The sequence below is a fragment of the Rhodamnia argentea genome, chromosome 7 (assembly GCF_020921035.1).
Source record: "Rhodamnia argentea isolate NSW1041297 chromosome 7, ASM2092103v1, whole genome shotgun sequence".
Classification (NCBI taxonomy): domain Eukaryota; kingdom Viridiplantae; phylum Streptophyta; class Magnoliopsida; order Myrtales; family Myrtaceae; genus Rhodamnia; species Rhodamnia argentea.
Window position 1 is genome coordinate 9,605,252 of NC_063156.1, and position 24,577 is coordinate 9,629,828.

The following is a 24,577-nucleotide window of genomic DNA, read 5'->3' on the forward strand; positions in this document are numbered from 1 at the left end:
TCGGAAGTTACTATGGTTTTAATGGTGTTTAGAATTATCACCTTCGTAAAAAAAAAATTGCTAATTTTGCTTAACTTAAACCCTTCCTAAAAAAAAAAAAACTTAAACCCTTCACTTGCACCAGTGAGCCAAATCTAATACCGGTGGTCGCGGCCCGAGGTTGCGTAGCCTCGGCAAGGGGTTGTCAAATGAACGTTGCTTTCGGTTCTGGTGCTTCTCCATAAGCACATCCCAAAGATGATTACTGCTCAACTAAATACTTTTGGATTTGGTATAAAAATAAATATAAATTGAAAGAAAGGAAACCTTAGCTTAGCCTAAGGGCCACTACTCGGGCATCGGAGGTCATGTGACCTCAGGCGAGACTCGTCGACACTAGATTTGATTGTCCACCTCGTCGGCGATGTTGTCAAAGGAATAAAAATCTCTTAGCATCTTGGAAAATAGCCGATCGTGCCACACGTAGGAAGGTTAGCACATTAGCAAAAAATTATGTAGGTCAAACGGTTATATGCTATATTGGTCAAATTCAAAAAATTTAAAATCGAACTAATGGCAGCTATACAATAGGTCTAAGACTTTTTGCACATTTTTTTCAAAATTAGTTGATGAGTTAAGGAGCCACAACCATCATCTCTTCAGCAATATAAGTAGGGGTGAACAAACTGGACTCCGATCGGATGGCTAATCCTTGAGGGGGGCGGTTTGGTCCCCGATTCCATAGTGGATGGGACCGGATCGAACCACTCAAAATATATATATAAATGTATGTATGTATGTATGTATGTATGTATGTATGCATGCATGTATGTATGTATGTACCCACAATTAGAAAAAAAAATAGAAAATTTTGAAGAACTAGTCAACTTAATTTCTCCATTTTTTGCTTAACACTCATTCCTTTCTTATCGCTCGACACTCGCGTAACCTTCCCAATGCACCCTCCGATTGTGTTTGTCGATAGCTCGATCATTCGGTTTTGTTTACTATGTTATGAAATCCATTTTTTTTTACTTGATTCATGAAGTACAGTGTACTCACTAGCTCACTATTTCCTTGTATTTCCACCTGGAATTATGATTTGTTTTGACTAAATCTATGTTTTGTCTTGACTCAATTTCTTTTATTTTTATTTTGTCTTGACCATATTATTGCAAACCCATTATTTTGTTTGACAAACCTAAAAATTTGTAGGCGTTATACACTCATTATCGACAACGTAGAATATTGTAGGAAATCTCACAAATATAAAATTTATTTCAAATGTCGTCCAAGTCGTTTTGATATGGAACTTACCTTCTTTTTGAAAGCTTAACTCTTTCCAACTTGGGGAGAATGATGCGGGAGCATAATTTGTTTTAATTGTTTTTATTCTTAATTTAGTCTTTTCTCATTATTTTAGGATTATAAGTGCTCATGTGATGGTTGTACGATGATCATGTGTATGTTTTGTTAGGTTTGATTATTAAGATTGAAAGTTGTTAGTTTAGATCTCATGGTTAGGTTTCTATAAGCAGCTGGTATTAGCGGTCTCACTGGGACTAGATCGGGACCATATCGGACCGCCGATCTCGGGCCGATTTGATCCCCGTCCCCAAAAATTTGGAGATCGGGACTACCGATCCGGTCTTGATTCCATGTCGGGATCGGCCCGGCCTGGACCATACTCACCCCTAAAAATGCAGCATCGGCCCATGATGTTTTTTGTTCCGTCCACTATGGCGTTCCCCTCTTTCCGTCGGACGACGACCTTTTTCCGTTTTGTCTATGGGCACTAATTAGTTGGGTGGATGTCCACCCACCTAACATTAGGTAGACTTCCCATTAGGAATGTGCCGCGTAGCAAATCTACATGGGGGGCAAATGAAACAATATGAAAAAAGAAAGAAAGAAAGAAATCCTCAGCCCTCGTCCCCCGTCCCTTTATCATCGCCACAGCCCAGTCGTACCGCCCGTCGCCGTTTACTCTGCAAGTAAATCGTTCTGCTCGCTCGATCTTAACACGAATCTGCACGAGGTAGAAGCCCGATTAAGGATGCGTTTGTTTGTGTAAGTGTTGTCTTCGAAAACAAATTTTTCGAATTTTCACTCATTCGGTTAGCCCAAAAGTCCATGAAAAACACATTCCGAGTCAAGCAACAATTCATGCATAAAATTAGAAAGGTGAATTCTTAAATCTAAAGAGATTAAAACACTTTTCAAAATTGTTCGTCTTGATTCTTTTTTTTTTCCTTCTTTTTCCTTCTTGCTTTGTCAGGGAAAAAAAAAAAGGGAAAAATAAATAAATTTTGTTTAAAAATTCGAATTCTCTTTTGATTTGAAATAAAGTCATAAGATTGAAATCATTTTCCAAATCAAATCTAAATACCCGAAAAAGTTTTCGGTCAAGTATCAACAAACAAACGAGAAATTAATTATTTCCTTAAAAATGATTTCTCAAAATATATTTTCCTTTTGCATAGAGTTTCACCGCACCCTGAAATTAAAATTATCCCAAAAAAAATTACTGCATAGAACGACTTGAGGAAATGCTTAGTATGTCACTGTGGTTCTACACGCATTAACGAACGAGTGCTAGCCTGCCGTCTCATATTGACCTTGACTTCTCCTTCTGAATCCTCATCCATTCTATGTTTTTTTTTTTTTCCCGATACATTCCTTCTATGATAATGTGAGAGCAGAGGCAGAGCCTAACTTCTTGACTAGATTATATTTCTTTCGTGTCCTATCGTTACACGACAATTTGTGTTCTTCTCGACGACTCGTATAATCAAAAGTTCATATTACACCTTCTCTTAAAGATCCGTTTGTTTTGCGAAAAATAGATGATTTGATAGATATTTTCTTAAAAATAATCGGTTGTATCGCTTAAAATAATTAGTCGATAAAAGATATATTCATTATTGATAACAATTTATGCCTAAATATTTTCATTGAAGGTAAGAAAAATTCGATCATTCATTTTTGTAATCGACACTAGTTATCATTTTTAGGAAAATATTTTCTAAATTATCCATTTTTCATGAAAACAAACGGCTCCATTTGTTTCGCGGAAATATTTTTCCAGACAACCATTTTCCTCTTCTTTCGGCATTTGAATCGCTTAGGAAAATGAGCCAACAAAAAATATTTTTTAGTCAACAGAATAGGTTTTCCTACCAAAACTTAAATTCTAGAAAATGATTTTCTCTTTAAAAAATCGAAAATTATTTTCTAGGTTTGCACCAAAAACTCTATGCTTGGGCACAAAAATCTCAATCCTCACTCTCCGGCTCTTGACAAACAGTCGGGTCCTCGCCACCTAGGCCCGAGTCCATCTAGGCCATGCTAGAGACCTCGATCGCTGCTCCCTGGTCTATCTAGGCAAGGCTTGGGACGCTAGGCTTGGTAATATTGAGGTCGAACCCCAGGTCACCGGTGCCCATGCCCGGATCCATCGAGGCCAAAATTTTTGAACTTTTTATGTTTTTCTTTTCTTTCTTTTTCTTTTTCCTTCTTCCCCAGGTTGCCGAGCCGGCAAGCTTGAGCCTCGGTGGATCCCGGTGAGGCTTGACCTCGCCAAATCCCAGTGAGGCTTGACCTCGCCCAATGCCGGCGAGGTCGGCCCTCGCCTATGGCCTGTCATCGATTGGCAAAGGAAGAAGGAAAATAAAAATAAAAAATTTATAAAAAATAAAAAATAATAAAAATCATTGAAAATTTCAAGTTAAAAAAAAAATACAAAAATTGTCTAACATTGGCCTTGCCACATAATACATCCAAGCACCTGTCAACAATTTCCAATCAAATAACAATGTAGAAAATTAAATGAAATTTTCCCTACTAAACAATGAAACATGTTTTCCAATTCATTTTTGGGCCTCAATCAAACACCGGAAAGCATTGTCATTTTCCTAAAAGGTGATTTTCCGAAAAACATATTCCAAAGATATTATATATTTTGAGAAACAAAGGGAGTTTAAATTGCAAACAACTTGGATCGCGAGCAACTTTCTAACACAAACCGAAACCAAATGCAAATCAATTTCGAGTTGGTCGCGTGCACCCTTTTCATCTGTGAGTTCAGCTAAAGTTGCCAAAAAAAAAAATGCATTGAAAAATTTTCAAAAATTTTAGAACTTAATTGATGGTCACACATTAAATTTAGGATTTTTTTTTTGGACGATAATCCCCCTCCTTTTTCCACGGTTTCGTCACGCTTCTAGATCGTTTCTGCCATAATTGAAAGCCTTCCCTAACCTCTTCCCCACCGAGCCCGAGTCAAACGCGACACTCGTGACTCGTGAGTAGTAGTGGAGCGGTGGTGGGGGAGCAGCGGTGCATCATCGCCCGATCGAAAGATTCCTTCCGTGTTTGACTTCGACACGACACGACGTTGAGACACACACTTTCAATCGGTAGTGTCTTAAGCCCCATTGCGCTGAAAGCGACTTGACCCACTTTGCTTTTCTTTCTGTGGGTGGTGGCGGGTTCGGATCGCTCTCAACTTCTGTCATCCTCTTACAATTTCGATTGACTCGGTCATCCATAGTCAGCCAGAGTAACAACGATAATAATAAAAAATTACGAAAGAAATTATTAAACTTAGTACAATAATTCAAATTAATCAAGACGTCACTTTCAGGGAAGACCCTTATAAGTGGGAGCATTTCCTGGGCAATCTACGTCCGTGACTTTTACTTTCTGTGTAAAACAGGTTAATCAATCCGTATTATACACTTCTTTTTAAAATGCCCAATGTGATCCTCGCGATCGAGCCGTTTTCCTAGAACCATGTTACGGATCAAAATTCTTTCGATCATAGATCACGGCTATTTTCGGCAATTGAATTAAAATTATCCGATACTTTCATTTTACGGCAAATTGATAAGATTAGGATCGGATGTGATCTCCTCCTCTCCTTCACCAAGCTGGACTAATGAAAGCATGTCCATTCGACCCAAAAAAAAAAGGTATGTCCGAACTTGGTGCAATAATTAAGGTTTCCGCCATTATTGAAGGCGGGAATTTCCTACAAGGAATTATGTCCGACTGTGATCCGGAAAGACAAGCGGAGATAAGGCTGCGTGGCCCTCAGTGGGAACACGATCAGCACACACTTATATTCCGTGGTTGACTTTGGTTGGACATCAATTTTCTCTCTCTCTCTCTATATAGAGATCGCCTGCCTGTCTTTACTTCCATTGGCGGCCTCCTCTGTTTCTCCATACGGTCTTCTCGTCAAGTAGTTGGCTCCGAAGATGGGCATGGCGTTCAAGATCTTCACGAGGCTGGCGGTGTGTTATCTGTGCTTCTCTTGGTTCCTCTTGACTGCCACCGCCGTTCCCGCCACCCGTAAGCGAGCCGGTCTTTCGTGCTCGATGCGTCCTCTTTGAGATGTCTCTTCTCGTGCCTTGTTTTCCGAATCATAGGTACCGATTTTCATTTTCCTGTTTGATAGGAAGCTTGAGGTCGAGCAACGAAATCAAATCGCTCCCGGAACAGGAATCGCCTTCTCTGGTGAGTCGCCATCTCTCTCCCTCTCCTATACTTCGTAAATGACTTCCGATGGAGCTTTGGCGTGCATCTGATCATCATTTCTGGAGATCGGTCTTCTGTCTGGGCTATGTATCCGTTGACGGGCCATGTCCTGAGCTGTTCGTATCAATCCTAGACGACATCCTCTCTCTCCAATAGAAGCGCGACTGACCATAGATTTGCAGGTTTATCACGTTTCGGGGGGAGGAGGTTAGGGTTACGTAGTGGTCTTACAAAGTGCTGTCTACAGAAGTGATCATGGGTTCTTTGTTACGTATTGTTCTCTCGTTACAAAAACCTTAAAAAAGGCTTCTGATGACGACGATGATGGTGCACAGGATGGCGTGGAGTTGATGGAACGAGGAGGGACTTACGAAGTGGAGGGAAGGATGGAGATGGAGATCAACGACTATCCAGGAGCAGGCCCTAATCCTCGTCACGAACCACCCCCATTGCCTGCAACTAAAACCCCTTGACAGTTGACACCATAATGGAACTTGTCTACCATTTGCTTGCTCCTGGAGAACGATAAGTGATGTCTTTTCGTCAATGTAAAGAGATGACTGGATGAATTTACAGGAAAAGGCTTAGGACTGGAGGGTTCTTTTTTCTTTGGGTTTGTGCCTGTACGATCCGCAATATTCACTGGAGATAAAGATTATGTTCGTGTTTACTGTCTAATACAATCACGGTTAATCACTATTAACCACATAGGACAAAGATTTCTCTCGAACCGGCTTCCGTAACCGTCCCTCGCGTCGGCAAAACACACCGACAACGAGATTAGTCCTGATCGTGGTTACCCAGATAAACAAGAGGCACGTTAAATTAGTTACGTCGTGGAGTCATTTCGGCTCAAGCAATCGTATGAAACGTCGGGATTTAATTAGGCATGACATGATGCAGTGATTTCTTCCGGCATCAGAGAAGGTAAGAGATCGATGATAGTGATGTTTCGAATGATGGATCGGGATCGAGAGAACGGGGTCATGACATTCGGATCGATATTCCGAACTCCATGAATACAAAGCAGCTGTATTTCTTGAGTTGGAATTTTCCATTTTCAGCTTGCACCTTATTGATTTTGAAATTAATGAAGCTAATAAATTAAACTTCGTTTGTTTTGAGAAAAATAAATAATTAATAAAATGTTTTTCTAAAAGTGGCCACTTAATAAAAATATTTCGGAGAGTCAACCTAAATAAACACTAATATAATCAATAGTCAACACAAAAATACAGGCTTAGTGGGCTCATTTAAAGGTCAATAATTGATGTGCATATTAATTTATTTAGTTTTTTTTTTTTTTGCAGATTTGAAATTAACTATTAAAAAGATAAAAATATATAATTTGGGGGAAAAGGAAAGGTCATGACATTCTTGGAGTACATGAAACGCACTTCCTATACAGGCCCATGAACTGTAAATTAATAAAGCCCAAGAAAGGCTAAAGAGCCAGTCCTCAGCCTTAACCAAAGATTACTATTTCCCTAAGATAGACACAAACAGAACTCTCAAAATGAGTCAATTACATCAAAATTTTAGGTCAACCGTGCCTAAAAGAGCATGTATATGCTACTCGTGATCGATTAAAGTTTATATATCGAAACCAGCAACCGTCTTTAATAAATTAAATGACATTTTTTCAATGGACGTTGTTAGATAAGCATAGCAAGAGCAAATTGATAATCATCGCCGGATGTTTTTCTTAAAAAAAAAAGTTGAACGTAAACCCTTCATTAGCTTTAGCGAGCCAGATTTGGTATTGATGGTCGCGGCCCGAGGTTGTGCGACCTCGGCGTGGGGTTGCCTTCATTGAATCTGCCGTCGCTAGCAACATCGCACGATGGAATATGGTGAGGGCATTTTCAGAACCTCAAAAATTTAGTGAGGGCGAAATTGGAAGAAAAAATGCTAAAGTGTAGAGCTCTTACCGACCTGCCTTGGGCTAAGGAATTTAGAGGATTTTGGAAATGCAATTGTAATTCTGCAAAGCTCATCGAAAAAATTTGTCAAACCGCACTTCCATTTGCCCAATGGCCTTTAGATGCCCAAAGACCTTTGGCAAATCCAAAATTATGATACCATTTTATGAGATATCATAATTTTCTAAATCATGGATGGATTTAGATGAGGAACTTTTGGGTTCATCACCCGGCGTAACTCCACTCAGGCCCACCCTTGATATCAGGTCTACTTTTGAACTCTTGTTTTTTTTTTTTGGGTAAACATAGGGTACAAACTAAAGAAATTACAATGTATAGTCGAATATCACTACTTTATCGCTAAACAAAACATGGGATAGTTCCTTAAGAGGCTGCAAGTAGAACGTAGTATCCAATCATTTTACTATACCAATATTGGCAAGTATACCAGCAAGTCGATTGCTTTCCCCAAAAATATGACGAATTTTGAACTCAAAAAGAGAGCCTATGAGTCTTCTAATATCTTTGAGTAGTGTTGATCCTGTGGTATCCGCTATACTATCCTTATTAACAAGTTCGATCATAATTTTGGAGTCCACTTAATGATGAGTTCATGGAAACCATATTCTTTCGCTATGGTAAGTCCCAACCATAGCGCCCATGATTTTGCTTGTGAAAATGAACATATTTCAAGAAATAAGGTATACCATTAACCCGGTCACCCCCTCCATTTCAAAATAATCCTTCAGCTGCTACAAGTCCAGGATTACCATTAGACGCTCCATCTTGAACTCTTACTTTTATTGCTTGTACAAAAGATCTTCAATTTCAAAAGGGTGCACATGGTAATACTCCCGGAAGTGGATTTCTACTATAGAAGTACTTCTAGAACAGAAATTCGTTTGGTAATTTAACTTTTGAAGTAGAAATCCGTTTGATAAAAAAATTTGACTACTAAAAGAAATTTCTACTTCTAAATTGAATTTTTGCTTCTCAAGTTATTTTCCCCCAAATTTGAGAAGTTAACAAAAATTGCATGTCAACTCAAGAAGTACTTCTTGCTCGACCCTCTTTTCGTGGTATTAACCCAAAAAGGAAAAGGAAAAAAAGAAAAAGAAAATGAAGAAGATAAAAAATTTAAAAATGAAAAAAAAAATTGAAAGAATAAAGAATAAAAAAATAATGTTATAAAATTTACTAATAAATGAAAAAAAAATGGCTTGAGATGGATTATTTTTCGAATGATATCCATACACCTCAAAAGGTTTTTGATTAAATATCACCAAACAAAGTAACACAATTATTTTTTCAAAAGATGATTTCTCGAAAAGTACTTCATTTTATCATGAAGTTTTTTTCCAAATAAATGCACCCTCAGGATTGAATCAGGCTCTCTGCAAAGATTTTAGGACTTTTAATATATTTATATACAACCGAATACGGAGTTTCGCATTGTCAAGCGATCCTGTCAAAATTTGCATATATTCAGGAGGGCGTTGGTTAGAGGCAGACCAACTTTCCCCCGTCCGAAAGTTCAAGAGTAAAGTTGCGTTCTTTTGAATGTTATTCTTTTTCTTTGTTACTGGCTAAAAGGCCAACTTTAAATTTTGATAACCCACTTTTTTATCCTAAATCCAACTTTAATGAGTGTAAAGCTGGAAAGAACGCGCCATTCAAAGTTTCATTGAAAAGCCAAAAAGGCAAGGAAAAAAAAAAAGAAGGCAATAAAGATAAAAGTTCTTAGTCCACGGCTCTAAACATCGTCACATACGCTGCATCCATCCACATATGATAAGAATTTTACTAATAAATGCCATCTTTCGGGATATTTGTTAAGAATTATAATGCGTTGTACTCAGGTATTACGTGTGATTAGTGTGTTAATGAGATTGTAATTTTTATGATAATATGCCTGTTTTTAGTTGATGAATGGCTTAACGTATGGCTTTCATAGATAATGATTAATAAAATTTGGCCACCTTTTGCGGTTTCAGTGCCTAACCATAAAAAAAAAAACCAAGGTTATGGTATTCGCCTACTACAAAGTCAAATCATGGCATAATCACCTTGAGCGGTATACAAAAAAGATAGAAATCATGGTAAATTAGCAAGTCATGTGTACGAAAAAATTACAATTACCCGAATGTAGTCCTAAAATAATTTTTCTTCCGACCAACCAAATATATCTTGAAATTATAAAGTTGCACGTCAAGTGGAGCTACCTACTGCTTGACTAAGCCTCTTTTCCTTGGTCGGATCACACTGAAATGCACATTTAGACGGTAAAAAAAACAATATTCCAAGTCCTCTAACAAATTACAGGGACTGAATCTGCTATTTCTCTTTAGTCCTTTTGCTTTCCAAAAATCACAAATCGCCCCTAAAAAAAAATCAAACTGGGTAGCCACGATCCTCACCCTTCTTTTGGAGGAAGAGGAGGTGTTATTGTCAAGATATCTCTCTCTCTCCATCCATTTGGTACCTGATTCTCTTAAAAAGGACTCCTAATTATTTTAAACTGTCTTCTAAGATTAGTTTATACTTAATCTTTGAGGATTATCCATTCTGGTGGTGCTGGTTCTTTGAGGTAATTGGAAACCACCAGCCCACCAACAGCTTTTGCTTTTTCTCCCCTTGTTTCTTTCGATAACTTGTTGGGGACCCTAATTTCACGTACCTCAAAAACACTCGTTAGGCATAGTTATGACTAAAATATGTACACTTTAAATAGAGGGTAATAACTTACGCGTCGTAAGAAAATTATGATGTAATTGTGAGCTTCATAAGTTTTACCTTTCAATACTTAATTATACTATCGAAAATGGCGATATAATGCTTAAGACACTCGGCTAAAACTTATTTGACGATCATACAATTAAACAGATCGATCAATTAATGCTTGAATCATGCTCTTTTCTTTTTCTTTTTTAATATGCGATTGAACTTATCCACACCATCCATCTACAATAAGCAAGTTAATGTTTTTAGGAAGTTTTAGTATCTTCACATTTTTCATTTTTTGAAAATACATCTACGATGCATGTCTCGCTTAAGGGGAACCCGAATATTCAATTAAATACTTTATTTGTAACATATACGGTGAGTAGGACGAGCATGTACCGAAAACAAGGACCGGCATATGTGTTTAACATAACTCAACTTATTTACAAGGAGATGATAATAATTAACAAAGTTCTGTTTATCTTTGGCCGTATTCGTAATGGTTAGAGTACACACCATAAAACACAAACAACATATAAGAGCCGTTGAATTTCGTCTCCAGGCTACCTCACTTGGGTGTACTCACCAAGGTGGCATGATCTATCCTGGATCGAAGTTTTCTCAAAGCCCGTAAGGCTCTTGTGTTTTGGATTGCACGATGCTCATCTGGTAACAAAAGCACCGGCACACGAGAAATAAGTGTTACCATACAATACGGATCTTGATGTCCGGTTCTTAGATAATGAAATTTGAGATGCTCAATGATCCGACGGCTATATGCATCGAGATCTCACATGAAGCCTCACAATACGAGTTCTGATGCCCAATTCTTTAAAAAAAAAAAAACCGGATCTTGAAATGCTGTTGATTCGACGGCTACATGTAATTTTGATCTGGCATGGATCAGGGTTGGCAAAGAAGATTTTTTCGAGGACATAGAAGACGGATCAAACTGGCAAAGACATCGAAGGCGGCGTAAAAAGCGAAAGACGCCCAGCTTCGCTTTTTGTCCCCCCCCTTCCCCTTTCCCTTTATCTTTTCGTCAGAACCCCTTTTTCTGGCTTTTGTCTCTCTCTTTCTCACGTCACCATCGCTCGAAGTTAGCCACTGCTCCTTGCCTTTTTCCTCCCTCCATGGAAATCAAACGAACCCCTCCTCTGAGCTGACTCGGACGCTCGCTGGCACCAGATCAAAAAATCAAAACACACACCCCTTTCGATTAAATGCGCAAAGTGGAAAGGCAGAAAAAGAAGCAAAAGGCCAAAGTTAAAGACGCGGGGAAAAAAGGAAAAGGAAGGGGGTGAAAAAGAGCTTTTTCTTGAAAACGAAAAGGGAGTGTGCAAAAAGGGACCAACTTTGTCTTTGTTCCCTCACGTTTTCTGCGCTCTTCTCTCTGGGATTTTCCTCTTTTGCGGGAGAGGGGGAGAAAGGGTTTTTGTGGAGGGGTTTTTAAAGTTTCTGGGTCTCCTCAAAAGCGCATCTTTACTTCCCTCTTTTAACAAAAAGGAATTCGGAGAGGTTTCTTGACGGGCTATGGTTTTGGCATTGAGGGTGCGCGAGAGAGTTTCTGCGGAGAAGATGAGCGGCGGAGGCTTCGGGTCTGCGAATAGAGACCCGGGCATCAAGCTCTTCGGGAGGAATATTCCGGCGCCGGAGTGTCGGGTTCCGGCGGGTTCTGCTGGCGGCTCTCGGGCTGTGTCGGCCTCTGGAGTGACGGTACAATTTATTTTCTTCCCCTTTTGCCCAGCTATAGTGAAGCTCGTGGATTGTTTCGTGTTCTTGGGTGTTGTTGGTTCGATGTGTTGGCTCTGGTTTATGAGTGTTTGAAGCTTTAGCTGAACCTCTTTGGTGTCCGAGGTTACGTGCTGTTTTGCTGATTCTTGCTTTTAAATGAAATGGAGATGTAAAACGAAAGATTGAATCGCTTGCTGAAAGGTTCAACGTTGTTGGGCTTGCCATCTTTTGAACTCTTTCTTGTAAATTAGCGTTTTCGTTGTGTCATTATGCCGAATTAGAAGATTTTTCGGGTTGTATATTGCTGTCAAATGACAATTAATCGGTGTTCTGCTGCATGTATTTCGTGAGCCTTATACTTGCACTGCACCAAAATGCAATAACGATTGGCTCGGTCTCTGTTCTTTCGTTTTCTGCACAATAGAAATGACTGGTGATTTCTTTTGTTAATATGTGGTGCCATTTGCCAACTGTTCTCACCCATTAAAACCAATTCTTCCAATATCCAAAAGTATTTAGACTTGGCTAAACAACATGGGTCGCCAAGAGAGTCAAATGGTCTTTCAGGTGAACATTTTAGTAAATATATGTAGACGATTTACTCCTAGTTCAACCAAAAGAGGGTTGATTTACTGGACATCCGAAACATGGGGTTTTGAGTGACCTGTGAACTTGCTTGGAAATTGTTCTGCTCAATCTATGAATTCTTGTGCTATCAACAAACTTGTTTTCCTGTCATTTATTTCTGCCATAGTTGAATTTCCTGCTTCAGTTGAGTTCAAGACTTGATTATAATTCGTTCTGATACTAGGAAAAATTACTGTGCTCTAAGAAAAAAGTTCATGACAAACAAAGAATTGGATGCCATTATGGTTATACGATTGTTGGAAAGTTATTGACATTTGCCGCTTTTGCTGTTATCTTCTTGAAATATTCTCTCTCGTTTCTGGTTATTTCTCTTTGACATTCTTAGTTTAGACGAGATCAATGCTTTATCTTGTTCTGATTTGGTGATTTTCAGCATGCCTGTAGTGATATTGCAAAACCAGAAACTGTCAAACATGGACATCCTCATAATTCAGCTGTTGGTGGAGATAATGCCACAGTAATGCGGAATCTTCAAAATGGTCATGCAGAGACTAAGTATGCTGACCAAGAAAAGGTTTTCAAGAAGCCTGACAAGATCCTTCCATGTCCGAGATGCAACAGTCTTGAGACAAAGTTCTGTTATTTCAACAACTACAATGTAAATCAACCTCGACACTTCTGCAGGAACTGCCAGAGATATTGGACAGCTGGGGGAACGATGCGAAATGTGCCAATCGGCGCTGGACGGCGGAAGAACAAGCACCTGGCCTCTCAATATTGTCAAGCAACTCAATCTTCCAGTAGCACACTAAACACTAGATTAGACATTCCAGAGACAGCAGTGAATCATCAGTTTATGGCACCGAAAGACATTACTTCAAGAACCCTCGGGCCTTCAGTGGGAAACGGGAGAGTATTGAAGTTTGGTCCTGAGGCATCTTTATCCGAATCTGTGGAGACTGTTCTTAGTCTCAAAGACCCAAAAATATGCATTGAGACAGGTTCTATCAATTGTGTCCAAACTAGAGAAGAAGCTTCCCCGTCTGCTTCTTCCATGACAGGTTACAGTATTTATGATTCGAGCAAAAGCACTGCTGAAAATGAAGAAATAGGGATATTGGGATCTTGTCGCAAGCAGAATTCCCTCGATCCTATGCACTTTTACCCTGTTCCTGCATGTTTTATCCCCTTGAACACAGGTTGGGAACATCTAGCTTCTTTTAGGACAACTCACTACTCTCCAGAGCAAGTTGCAGGAGTTGCGACCCCTAATTCCATTCGTTTGAGCCCCACACCCATGTTAGCGGTTCCTGGTATTTGCCCTCCCAGCATTCCCTTACAAATTGTACCTATGGCGTCGTATTTTGGTTGCATGCCTCTACACACCTCCGGTCTGAGCACCACACCATCGAGTGGAATGAACCATGGCCCATCATCTTCATCTCCATCTTCCCCAATGGTTAATGCATGTTGCTCTGCAAGTGTCTCGCCGGCCCTCGGCAAGCACTCAAGAGATGCGAATCTTGTAGATTTTGAAAGGTCAGATACGTGCGTCTTGGTTCCAAAGACACTGAGGATCGATAACCCAAGCGAAGCCTCGAAGATTCCTATATGGACGACGCTGGGTATCGGGCCAGGTAAGGCTAAAGCGGAAAATGACCTCAAGGATTCCGATGCCGCACACATAATGGAGGTTAACCCGGCGGCATTTTCTCGGTCTCAAACATTTCAAGAGAGCACTTAAGAGATTGTAATGAATTCATTGGCTGTGACTTCGTGACACTGATGTTGTGGTTCAGTCAGCTTGTCATCGAATATTGACAACGGTTAATTCTGTTCCAAAAGTTGCTGGGTATGCTCACTGCTTCCCATTTTGCGAACTTGATCTGTAAATATTCATGTGAGCCAGATTGAATGAAAGATTTTTATAACATCCAAAGCTTCTGTAGTAATTGTCAATCAGGGAAAAATGCACTTTGTGTACTTGTGTAGCATGTGCTTTGTCTTGAAACTTGAAAGCAGTGGAATTTTTCCCTGTCCTGGAGATTTGACTGTCTTTCTGCATCAGCAATGTTGCAGCTCGACATAAAGCTAGTTGATTATTTACTCAAGAAGTATGTTAGAGGCAGTGGCTGCTAGTTTATTCCCTTGGATGATGTTTGGTTTTGCTTGCTTAATCCAGATCTCAATGCTTCAGATTCTCTTTCTTGAGGTTTTCCTGCAGATCAACCACTTGACATTCTTGAGCGCTTATCGTGATGGGCCTCAACCAGATTGGCACGGAATGACTTATGCCTCTTGGGTTGCCTTCATGAATGGCCTGGTTTGCTTACTGCAGTTCCTTTAGACATGATCCTGACATCAGCAAGACGGGATCCTTCAGTGCATCGCATCTTTGTGCTGCCAACAATTATATAGTAGGTAAGCCCTTCAATTTATCGCATCTTAATCGAAATGAAGTTTCGAGAAGAACACGTTGCAGATTGGGCTCTTGCTCCGATTTCTGTCTAGTTTGAACCTCCGGACACAATGTTGTGAATCTGAATACAGTGCTAACTTAGGTTATTTTGGGTTGTCTGTCTTTCTTTTTGGTCCCGAAATCGAAACTGGCATGTCTTGTTAAGCTTTACCGGAAAAGGGAATGACCAGGTGTGACAACCGGGGGTCATTCCCTGTTTGCCTATGCTCAATTACTTGAATGCTCCGACTTGCACGATTTCGGTGTATGAGGCACTGCTAAACAGAGTGATGACTCACCAGTGGTTCGGTATTCCATCTACATAAATTTGCAGACAACGTTGCGGCTCTTGAGTTGGAGACAGAGAATCGGACAGTAACAATGTTCTGCCACTTGAGAATGCAACGGGCAGTGACGGTCTTTGAGAGCCCGTTTCGTGCATGGCCGCAGTGCATGACGGAGACCACTCGTAGAACTTGCATGGCAAAATCTTACATTACCCTGGGACACTTTCTGAAATTGGAGTGTTTCATTATTTTGCGGATGGGGAACATTGAGAGCTCTCTACTGCAAGCACTAGACAAAGAGAAACACCCAATCGACGGAAACTTTGCTGGACCAAGACCCTAGCTTTAATGATCTTCACTGGCTCGAAATCGAGGCTTTGCCAGGGCCGATTTCCAAGCCTCGGTAGATCGTCATCCGTTCGATGCTCATCGAGAGAGCTCCAATGACTCAACACCGGGTCTCGCAACCCTGAAGAGCTTCAGTCCTTGGGATTGGGGTTCGCCCGGATCAAGTCATTAGGACCTCGGGGCATCTCAAAAGGTCAAAGCTAGGTCATCATCAAGCCACTCCTTAAAAAACGCGAGCGCTTTGGGGGGTGAATACGAAGCCTGATTCATGTCGGCCTTGTCCAACGGTGGATGTGAATTAGGCTCTTGTGCTATTCTAAACACCCGGGACTTGCAATGCGACCCACTTCCCCCTATCTATCAAGGTCGTTCTCCATGTTTCAAAATCAATTTTTCCCGATGTGAGTTTTAACCAGGTACAAAGTTAAGACAGTTCTTGATGCAGGAGCTAAAAGATCAGCTAAATTTTACTCTCTTCTTAGATTGTTGCTATTAGTGATGCCAATAAGAGTAAATTTGAAAGACCCCACCACCTGTGAGCAAAGCTCAAATCCACTCAAAATAACATCACACCCAAGACACGTCGTAATTTTCTCGTCTTGGTGCTCGTAAAAATATATCTTCAATCGAACTTTTCTTTACCCTTCCTACAGTTTTGCATAATAGATTCGATAGACCATGTTTTTTTCTTTTTATTTTTTCCTCTTTATCATCCGTCGATCCCAAGTTGAATGCGAGATCGGGCCGTAAAGAACACGCACTGGATTGTAGTACATTCCCATTAAATGCAAGTGTTGACTGGTGTGTGTAAGTGTGTTAGATAGAGAGAGATAAGAGAGAAGAGAGAGAGAGAGAGAGAGAGAGAGAGAGATCACGGTCATACAGAGCGTAGCAGAGAAACCCAGCGACTGCCTTCAAAAGTCAGGAAAGATGAGCAGGTTTCACAACTAAGATGTAACAAAAGACAAACCTTTTCTACCTTTTTTTGTTGTTTTCACCTGTTCTTGTCCCTCTAGATCCTCATGACAGTACACCCTCAGGTTTAATCAAATCAACCACTCCCCCCCCGTCAGTTCTCAGCTCACTAATCTTTTCAGGCTCATTTACTCTCTCTTTCTCTCTCTGTCAACAAGTCATTGAAGTGTTTTTCCCTTCCTTCTTTTCCTTTTTTTTTTTCTGTTTATGGAAACACTAACTCTGTACGCGAAAGGGAATGGGGAAGATGGCCCTTTTGCAGCAGCATGTTGTCTCTTCACATGCTATTCGAGATTCAAACCCCAAATAAGGGGGGGCATTCATCAGTTACTATATGAAGAAACCCAACCAGACCCATCTTCCGTTGGATGCTTTTCTTGGCGGCTGCTTTTTTTCGTCTTTGGTCTCTCAGTTCAGTCACCCTCTCTACCTATTTAGATGCCAAGAGAGTGAGAGTGTGCCCTCCTCTGAGTTTCAAGTAGTTCCCACTCCCAAAAAATCAATGAAGCCTGGGGTGCTCATCTTGTTGCTATTGGCGATGGGGGTGGCGGCGGGAGCGGCAACTGATTCAGGGGCTGAGACTTCAGAGTTTGAATCTGATGAGTTGCCAGAGTTGTGATGACGGTCCAGACCCCTTAGGTTGATCACTGATCCAGGAAAATGGAAGCCATTTCGAGTTAAAAAGGACTCGTGAGAGTTCACATTATCCACCACCGCTGTCTTCTTGCCAGATGAACCTGAAAAACCGAAATGCATTTATTTACTGGAAAAGGAAAGGATCAGCTTATACTACAAAATGAGAACTTCATGATCAGAGAAGACACCACAACATTCAAAATAATATTTAAAAAACAAAAGGACACGCAAAAAATGGAAAATCATTTCGCTTCCTAATCTCACCGGAGAATAAAGCATGAGATGACATAGCCGAAGAGGGAGTGAGGGAGAGATCAGTGCAGGCGGAGTCAGATTCATCCACATTGCTCGAGAGGGTCGTCGAAGAAGAAGGATCGAGCCCCTTGGGCAAGACTTGACGATGATGGAGATGCGAAGGTGGCTTTCTCTTCCTGTACACATTGGACTGCTCTCGCTGCCTCCTGGCCGTGATCACATGCCAGTGATTCTTGACCGCATTATCGGTCCGTCCGGGAAATAACCGGGCAATCATGGCCCATTTGTTCCCGTACACCTTGTGAGCGGCCAAGAGCCTATCCTCTTCTTCCTCGCTGAAAGCTCTTCTGTTGATTCGCGGATCCAGCTGATTGAACCACCTGAGCCTGCAACTTTTTCCTGTAGAACGCAAAAAAAAAAAAAAAAAGGAGCACTATCATAATCTTGCTCATAGAGACAAGAAAACTTGGTGAAAATAGATTCCTTTGCTAAATAATTATACTGTTTCCAGGATGTACCTGATCTTCCTTGAAGGTGTTCTGCGATCAAGTTCCAATTTTGAGGTCCGAATCTTCCAACAAGATCTTTGAGCTTGACATCTTCAGCTGGTCTCCAGTGCCCTCTTGTGCAAAGCTTGGTGTGTCCTCTACTTTTGACACAAAGGGCCTGCGTCTTCTGTTCCTCTGCTCCACCTGAAAAAAACAAGACCGAACCTTTTGTCTCGAGTCCTAAAATGCAGCCATTTCTCGCGTTCGGCTTTTGGATTGTCACAAGTTTTTCAGCTCTCTCCCACGAGGTGGTCAGAATCTGAAGACCCACGTCTGGATTTTCAGGCCCCTGGCGACTCAAATGGCTCGATTCGCAAGAGAGGGAAAGGCCACCCGCACTGCCTTTCAAGTGTTGAGCGCTCATCGTGGAGTGAAATCCAGAAAGGCTCGGGAGGACAGAGCCAACAGAGAGAGAGAGAGAGAGAGGGAAGGCGATTTCCTTCCAAGGGTTGTTCCCGAGAAACCACCTCTGTTTTTCTCTCAAATACACAGCAGAGGACAGAAGGAGGGCCAGTCAAAGAGGGAAAACGAAAGACAAAAATGCAGGAACAGATTTGCACGATGAAGATCAGCTATGGCAGATATATAGAAGGAGAGCTCAGAAGAAGATGAAGAGCACCGAACTGGTTTGATAAGCATGCGTAGATGTTGTGTAAGAGAGAGAGAGAGGGGGAAGAGGAACAGAAACTGAAATGGGAGTAACAGTAAGAATGCGTGAGAGAGAGAGAGAGAGAGGGCAAAAGGGAAGAGAGAAGGAGTCACACGATTCTCTCGCACCCTCCTCCTCCGCCTCCCTCCCACTTTATTTTATGGGGGTAGAGAAATGAGGTCAGTTCAGTGTCTGTCTGCATTACAGAGCGAAAAAGAGAGAGAGAGAGAAGTGGTTTCGTTTATAAAAATCTAAACTTTTTCCTCTTTTTCAGAAATGCTTCCTTGGCAAAAGAGAAAAAGAAGGGCTTGAGCCGTTTCATGCAAAGCAGAGACTTGAGAGGAGAGAGAACCCGCTCGTGTGGATGGGTCAGGGTCGTGGGTGGGTGGGTGGGTGCGGTCTTCGGTCTACGTGCTCTCTCTCTCTCTCTCTCTGGTTCTGAGCAGAAACCAGAATTTGTTTGTCTGTTTCCCAAGCTGGCCCTTCTTTCTTTTGCTCTTTTGCTTTCCATGGAGGTGCACAGTAAAAACCACAGTCTAGTAGTTACCTCATCTTACCTAACATGCAATTTACCATCCTCTCGTTTGAAAAACTACTGAGCTCTCGCCGTAACTCATCATCATCATCTGGTTTTGGGGTCAGTTAATGGGTCATGATAAAAGGTTACCCGCATTTAATTATAGGGTCAATGACACGAACAACTTCAAATCAGTATATTTATGATAAATTTATTCTAAAAATTAATATACTCCAAATTGGTACATCTTTGATAAATTTATCATTTGCTAGTTTTTGCTAAATTTTACCATCAAATTACTAAGTTATGCTAGATGTGGCAGTTGACAAGTGCACCGATTTGAGATTTTTATCTTTTATTTATTACATGTGTAATGGCTTGGGGTTCTTGGTAAAACACAGTTTAATGAAAACTAGTAGAGTGAAAGTTTATTACGGATGTACCAATTTGAGGTTTGCCAATATCGAAACACTTTAGTAGATCATGTGATGTAGAAAAACTTCTGATTTAGATGAATTGTTGGTCTAAAAAATAATTTAGAGTAATTTAGTGATAAATGTACCGGTTTGGGGATTTATTATGGTCAAAAAAATTATTTTGGGGTAAATATATCGTATGTATACCGATTTTTAGTTTTCCGTGGTAGTAACCTTAAAGTTTTACAGCACCATCATTTGTTAAAGTACTTTTGACGGGTTATTACATGGACAAGATGCATATGCTCATAAGCGGCACGAGTAATTGAATTGGTAGATCCTTGGTTAAATCCGGTGAGATCGATTGATTTCATAAGTCCGTTATGTTTTGAGGGGACTAATGCAATCATCTCTCAAACTTTCAGTTGTTGTTATCGAATTTTTTTTTCCTTTTATGTTGATCCGAGGATTCTGTCAATTTTCTACGTATAAGAGAAGTAGAGTTTAGGCATTTTGAAGCGACGTTTAATATGAACCCTCTCATTTCTCGGCGTTTTAAAGTCTCGTGTGTTTCTTGTTTATGCAGTTTATGGAGTTCGATGTTTCCTTCCACCTAATAACTTGAATTACTCTGGACTACTTCTCAGTCCACGAGAGAACTTCACTTCTCGCAAAAAGTCAACGCACTTCTTCTCATTTTCTCACAATATTGTCAAAACATTACATGATTTCGTTTGACTGTACGAAACTATAATCGGCTCTTTAATTTCAATTATATCCTAAGTTAGCTAGATTCCTTAGATTACTTCCTTTCCTTAGTATTTTGCTCGAGTAGAAGAGACTCCTTAAATACGACAATTGTTCATACAAGTAATATACTCAATGCCTTCTTCTTTTATCTTTTGGACATCGTTATCGGATTCAAACTTTTCGAGGTGCCGATAAAAGAGATTTTAATAACTACTTGCATGGTACAAAATGCAGGATTGGAACAATTTCAAGAACTCTCGTTTTTAAACTCTCTCATCGAAACCTAACACCTAATTTTCAGGCTTTGGACTTGTTAATTTTTCTTTCTCTTCCTTTCTTTTTTTTTTTTTTTTTTTTTTTTGGGCCAAGAGCTCACTTTTTAGTTGGTTGGTCACGATTCCAGGTTCTCTTTTCCATGTCCTTCCAATGGCGATGATATCAAAAGCTTCAACAACTGAAATTGGATAGAGATACTCTACTTTTTTATCATGAATTGTTTCTCAATGATTGCCTTTTGCTTTTGTTCCATAGCCTCGTGCACGAAAATATTTAGGTGTCGGCCCGCATCTTATTATCACCGGTCGATCTCGACTATAGTCTCGGTCGATTAATAATATCGACGAACCCAATATCATATAGTTAGTCCATGTCGTTCCTCCAAAACGAAATCAAAGGCACGAGCATGCATCTTGCGCAAGAAAATCTCATACAGTCAAGATTTTCGTTTAAATAATTATATTGCCTACAGAACTTTGCTGACAAATTTCTGTAAGGGAGGGATGGATCATGGATATCTACAAAAATAGGGAAAAAATCTGGACGTGTACGTTAAAAAGAAAGAAAGCATGGGCCTGAAAATTGAAAAACAGAAAGAAATATCGAAAAATGTGAGGAATGGACAAAGACATGACATTGATTGAGGTACAAGGTGAGAATGGATAGGTTTGAGTATGGTTTTAGGGCACCAGTCAAAATAGGACAACTGATCCGGTTCCCAGTTCCGTGTGATGTAGGGCAGATTTCAAGTCTCGAAAATCGGAGAACCGTTCTGACAGTATAGGTTTCATGTTTCATGTGATGGAACCAGAAACATAGAACCTGTCTTTGTATTTGTTTTCTTCCATATTTTCGCAGAATCTTGCAATGTTTCGTGACGTCTGATGATGAGTGTGTAATCCGGAACCGTCGATCCGTGCTCTGATTTTCGGCAACATCAATAATCGAGAGTTTTATTTTGTTAATGTTTCATATTATTCGTGTGTCTGGATTTGAGCTGTGGTCGATGAATTGTAGTACCAAATTATGATCATTAAATGTGGTGATTCACTGCAATAATTCAATTAAGAATATATATATGGAATCTGAGTAGACTATGAAAGCGACTTTGAAAACCCGTAGCAAGGTAGGTTGCAAATTTCAGATTTTAAAATTTTGGAAATCGATTCCTACGGCAGGTTTCATGATTCATATGAAACCTAAATCGACCTAAGAATACCTTAGCCCCATTAAAAAAAAAACGACGACGAGGACAAACGTCATCAATTGGAGCTGGTGTTCGGTCTTCTTCACGCTGGAGATGAGGGTGACGAGATGATGGTTGCTTGTTTGACCGATGAACATCGGCTCCTGTTTTGCAGTTGCAGGTATTCCGGGAAGCAGCAAATGCGTCATTTATAATTTGTATAGGTATCGCTTTTTGTTTCTCTTCTTGCACGCCAAGGCCCAATGCTGTGCTGTGCAATTTCCCCTTTATGGCAACATTCGTTAATAAAGTTTTACCGACTCCCATGTTCATAGTTTCAGTGCCCACATGAAGGGTCGGTGCGAGCACCTGTTCTTGTCCTTTTTTTTTTTTTTTTCCTTCCCCCTCATTGTTTTCAGACCAAAATTCGTAGAGGCACATGTTAAAGTAAGCAAAACACATTAAAATTGCAAATATGTTCTTTCCTAACTAAGCGGTTAACGTAATAAGTCCGTAACGATAACCCTCGTCTTGGTCCCAAGGAAATGCGCAATCCGTAGTTCGGTGAGTTCTTATCTAATCCATTCGTAAGGACCAATGTCACTGCTTTGTTCGGAAAGATAGAGGGACGAAAAAAAATATAGGATCAGAATGAATTTTTTGACTTCGTTTGTTTCACAGAAAACAAATAATTAAATTTTTTTTTTAAATAATCTTTTGTATTGCTTGAAATAATTGATCACATGTAACTCTTTTCATTATCAACAATTATTTATATATAAAACATTTCGATGACGATGAAAATATTTTTCATCTATTCATATTTGTAAGCCACGGAAGTGATTACTTTCAAGGAAATGCATTTTTCAAAATATTTTTTCGCGAAATAAAAGAGTATTTTCATGTCCATCCAAAGCATAAAAAGCTTCATTCATGTGGGAAGAAGAAGCACATAAAAAGAAGAAAAAAATTAGGAAGTATTTCAAATAAAGGCTCGACATCATTTTCTCAAATAATTGTCTAAAGAAGTGTGGTAATTTCAAATAAGGGCTTGAATTGGCTTTGCACAGTCAAAAAAGGGGACTCGTCTCAAGGGCATTTTCGTCATTTGAATTTATTTTATTTTTGAGATTATAAAGTTATTTCAGATCTTTATTTAAAATAATATTCACTCGCATCTTCATTTAAAAAAATTAAAGCACTTCAGGTTTATTTGAAAAAAAATAAGAGCATATCGAACCACTATTTGAAATTTTACCATGCTGGGAGTTGTCTCAAAAGCGAAGGATACCGAGAGAGAGAGAGAGGTGTGTGGCACAGTGGCAGACTCGCAGAGGATTTTCGAGGGGAGGAAATATTGGGCGAGTGAGATACTCTTCTCTTCTCGGGAGGGGAGGGGGGGTTCATCATCATAACAGCAAAGATACATCAAATCACCACCGATGGCGACTGCCAAAGAAATCTCTCGTTTTCATCTGCCTGTGCTCCTCGAATCTCAGCCCCAGCAAATGCATCATAGATATAGATCTAATCCCAGAAACAGGTACAGAAACAGAAACAGAGATACCCTTCTCTCTCTCTCTCTCTCTCTCTGTACACAAGAAAACGCACCGTTCGCTTGAAGCCCGCACGAGATCCACGCACAGCACACGTCCGTCCACACAAAGCAGAAACAGAGACCCTCCATTGTCTCAGACGTACGTTACGTACCGTACGTTACGTTGTCATCACCCCCCCCCACGCGTGTGAGCCAACCTGAGCTACAGAGAGAGAAATATGGAGAGGGAGAGAGATAGAGAGAGCTTTTTTCTGGGTTCGGTTTCAACAACTCGCCCCGATTTTGGGTGGTAACGTAACTCAGTTCTGGCGTTTTGCTTCTCCCCCCGATTCCCCTTCTGTCAGCAATATCTCACGACCCCCTCCGTTCCCTCCCCTGTTTTATTTATTTATTCATCTCTGTTGTGTGGACTTTTTGCTTCCTTTTTCGTGGAGCGTGGTGGGGTCGTGGCGCCTGTGGTTTCATTTCATGCCATGCATGGGGGGAGGGAGGGAGGGAGGGCTCTCTATCTGTGTCTTTACACGTGCGGGTGGGCCTTTGCATGCGTGGGGATCCAGGCGGTGGTGTTGGAGAGAGAGAGAGAAGCAAACAAGGAGTGGTAACGGTGTTCGCGCGAAAGAGGGAAGAGAAAAGCGTAACGACTTTTGATATGGGGGACACTTGCTTTCGTGGGACCTTCCCCACTCCAAAAAAAAAAGGGGGGTTTTTCTATCTGAAATAACGAGAGAGAGAGAGAGAGAGTTTCGACCCAAAAAAAAAAAAAATCGAGCCGCTAACCCTCGCCGGCGGGAGCCGATTGAAGTTCCGAATGTGAAGTCGATGGGACGTGGATATTGCGTAAATAATACGAATAAGTCGATTACGTGACTTTGATCAAGCGGTTGACTTGTGAACCGTTTTTCTTGGTTGTTTGTTTATAAAACGCATAAATGGTGCATTTTCTTGTCCCACACAGAAAATATGGAAAAGTGCGAGACACTTTTTAAGTGAATGGTAATGAGTTAAGTCGACTGGACCCTACTATATCCGCCTGCGGATGCACGAATTTGGCGCACTTCTAAACAATGATTATTAATTTTCTTTATTACATTTCAAAATTTAATTTTCTTCATTAAATTTCAAATTTTTAATAATAAATTTATTGTTGTATCCTAACAAAACAGTACCATAATTCTTTAAAAAAAAAATTGTTATCACTCATCAATGTCCTATTCCATTTTTTCATTCCCGAAA

The 24,577-nt window shown here is 40.3% G+C and overlaps 3 protein-coding genes and 1 long non-coding RNA gene across 7 annotated transcripts; 3 read left to right on the forward strand and 1 right to left on the reverse strand.

The window, feature by feature from the left end:
- The first annotated feature begins 4,982 nt into the window (after positions 1-4,982).
- LOC115737849 lies at positions 4,983-6,198 on the forward strand. Of its 2 annotated transcripts, none has more exons than XM_030670217.2 (3): positions 4,983-5,346; positions 5,441-5,499; positions 5,856-6,198. In XM_030670217.2, exons 1-3 carry the CDS (start codon positions 5,241-5,243, stop codon positions 5,991-5,993), a joined length of 303 nt encoding a protein of 100 aa, XP_030526077.1. In that variant the 5' UTR covers positions 4,983-5,240; the 3' UTR covers positions 5,994-6,198. The 2 variants fall into 2 exon arrangements, with proteins under 2 accessions (XP_030526077.1, XP_030526078.1); XM_030670218.2 differs by having other exon boundaries at positions 4,999-5,334.
- A 5,215-nt stretch (positions 6,199-11,413) lies between these two features.
- LOC115737844 (cyclic dof factor 3-like) lies at positions 11,414-14,479 on the forward strand. 2 transcript variants are annotated; one of them, XM_030670207.2, is made up of 2 exons: positions 11,414-11,879; positions 12,919-14,479. In XM_030670207.2, the coding sequence occupies exons 1-2, from the start codon at positions 11,697-11,699 to the stop codon at positions 14,227-14,229; spliced, it is 1,494 nt and encodes a 497-aa protein (XP_030526067.2). In that variant the 5' UTR covers positions 11,414-11,696; the 3' UTR covers positions 14,230-14,479. The 2 variants fall into 2 exon arrangements, with proteins under 2 accessions (XP_030526067.2, XP_030526068.2); XM_030670208.2 differs by having other exon boundaries at positions 11,744-11,879; positions 12,930-14,479.
- Positions 14,480-16,338: 1,859 nt separating this feature from the next.
- On the forward strand, positions 16,339-16,781 carry LOC125316056. The gene is made up of 2 exons (XR_007199369.1): positions 16,339-16,379; positions 16,425-16,781. It is a non-coding gene; the product is annotated as an uncharacterized LOC125316056 (long non-coding RNA).
- LOC115737846 (transcription factor MYB54-like) lies at positions 16,468-18,894 on the reverse strand. Of its 2 annotated transcripts, XM_030670212.2 has the most exons (4): positions 17,963-18,894; positions 17,454-17,843; positions 17,116-17,290; positions 16,468-17,079 (listed from the first exon to the last, which is right to left on the reverse strand). In XM_030670212.2, exons 1-4 carry the CDS (start codon positions 18,354-18,356, stop codon positions 17,028-17,030), a joined length of 1,011 nt encoding a protein of 336 aa, XP_030526072.1. In that variant the 5' UTR covers positions 18,357-18,894; the 3' UTR covers positions 16,468-17,027. The 2 variants fall into 2 exon arrangements, with proteins under 2 accessions (XP_030526072.1, XP_030526071.1); XM_030670211.2 differs by having other exon boundaries at positions 16,468-17,290.
- Positions 18,895-24,577: the final 5,683 nt, after the last annotated feature.

Coding starts and splice junctions, on each gene's coding strand:
- LOC115737849 (XM_030670217.2), top strand. CDS start 5,241: ATGGGCATGGCGTTCAAGATCTTCACGAGGCTGGCGGTGTGTTATCTG. Junction 5,347..5,440: donor CGCCACCCGTAAGCGAGCCG/GTCTTTCGTGCT, acceptor CCTGTTTGATAG/GAAGCTTGAGGTCGAGCAAC. Junction 5,500..5,855: donor AACAGGAATCGCCTTCTCTG/GTGAGTCGCCAT, acceptor GATGGTGCACAG/GATGGCGTGGAGTTGATGGA.
- LOC115737846 (XM_030670211.2), bottom strand. CDS start 18,356: ATGAGCGCTCAACACTTGAAAGGCAGTGCGGGTGGCCTTTCCCTCTCT. Junction 17,844..17,962: donor ACACCTTCAAGGAAGATCAG/GTACATCCTGGA, acceptor TGCGTTCTACAG/GAAAAAGTTGCAGGCTCAGG. Junction 17,291..17,453: donor ATCTCATGCTTTATTCTCCG/GTGAGATTAGGA, acceptor TCGGTTTTTCAG/GTTCATCTGGCAAGAAGACA.
- LOC115737844 (XM_030670207.2), top strand. CDS start 11,697: ATGGTTTTGGCATTGAGGGTGCGCGAGAGAGTTTCTGCGGAGAAGATG. Junction 11,880..12,918: donor TGTCGGCCTCTGGAGTGACG/GTACAATTTATT, acceptor GGTGATTTTCAG/CATGCCTGTAGTGATATTGC.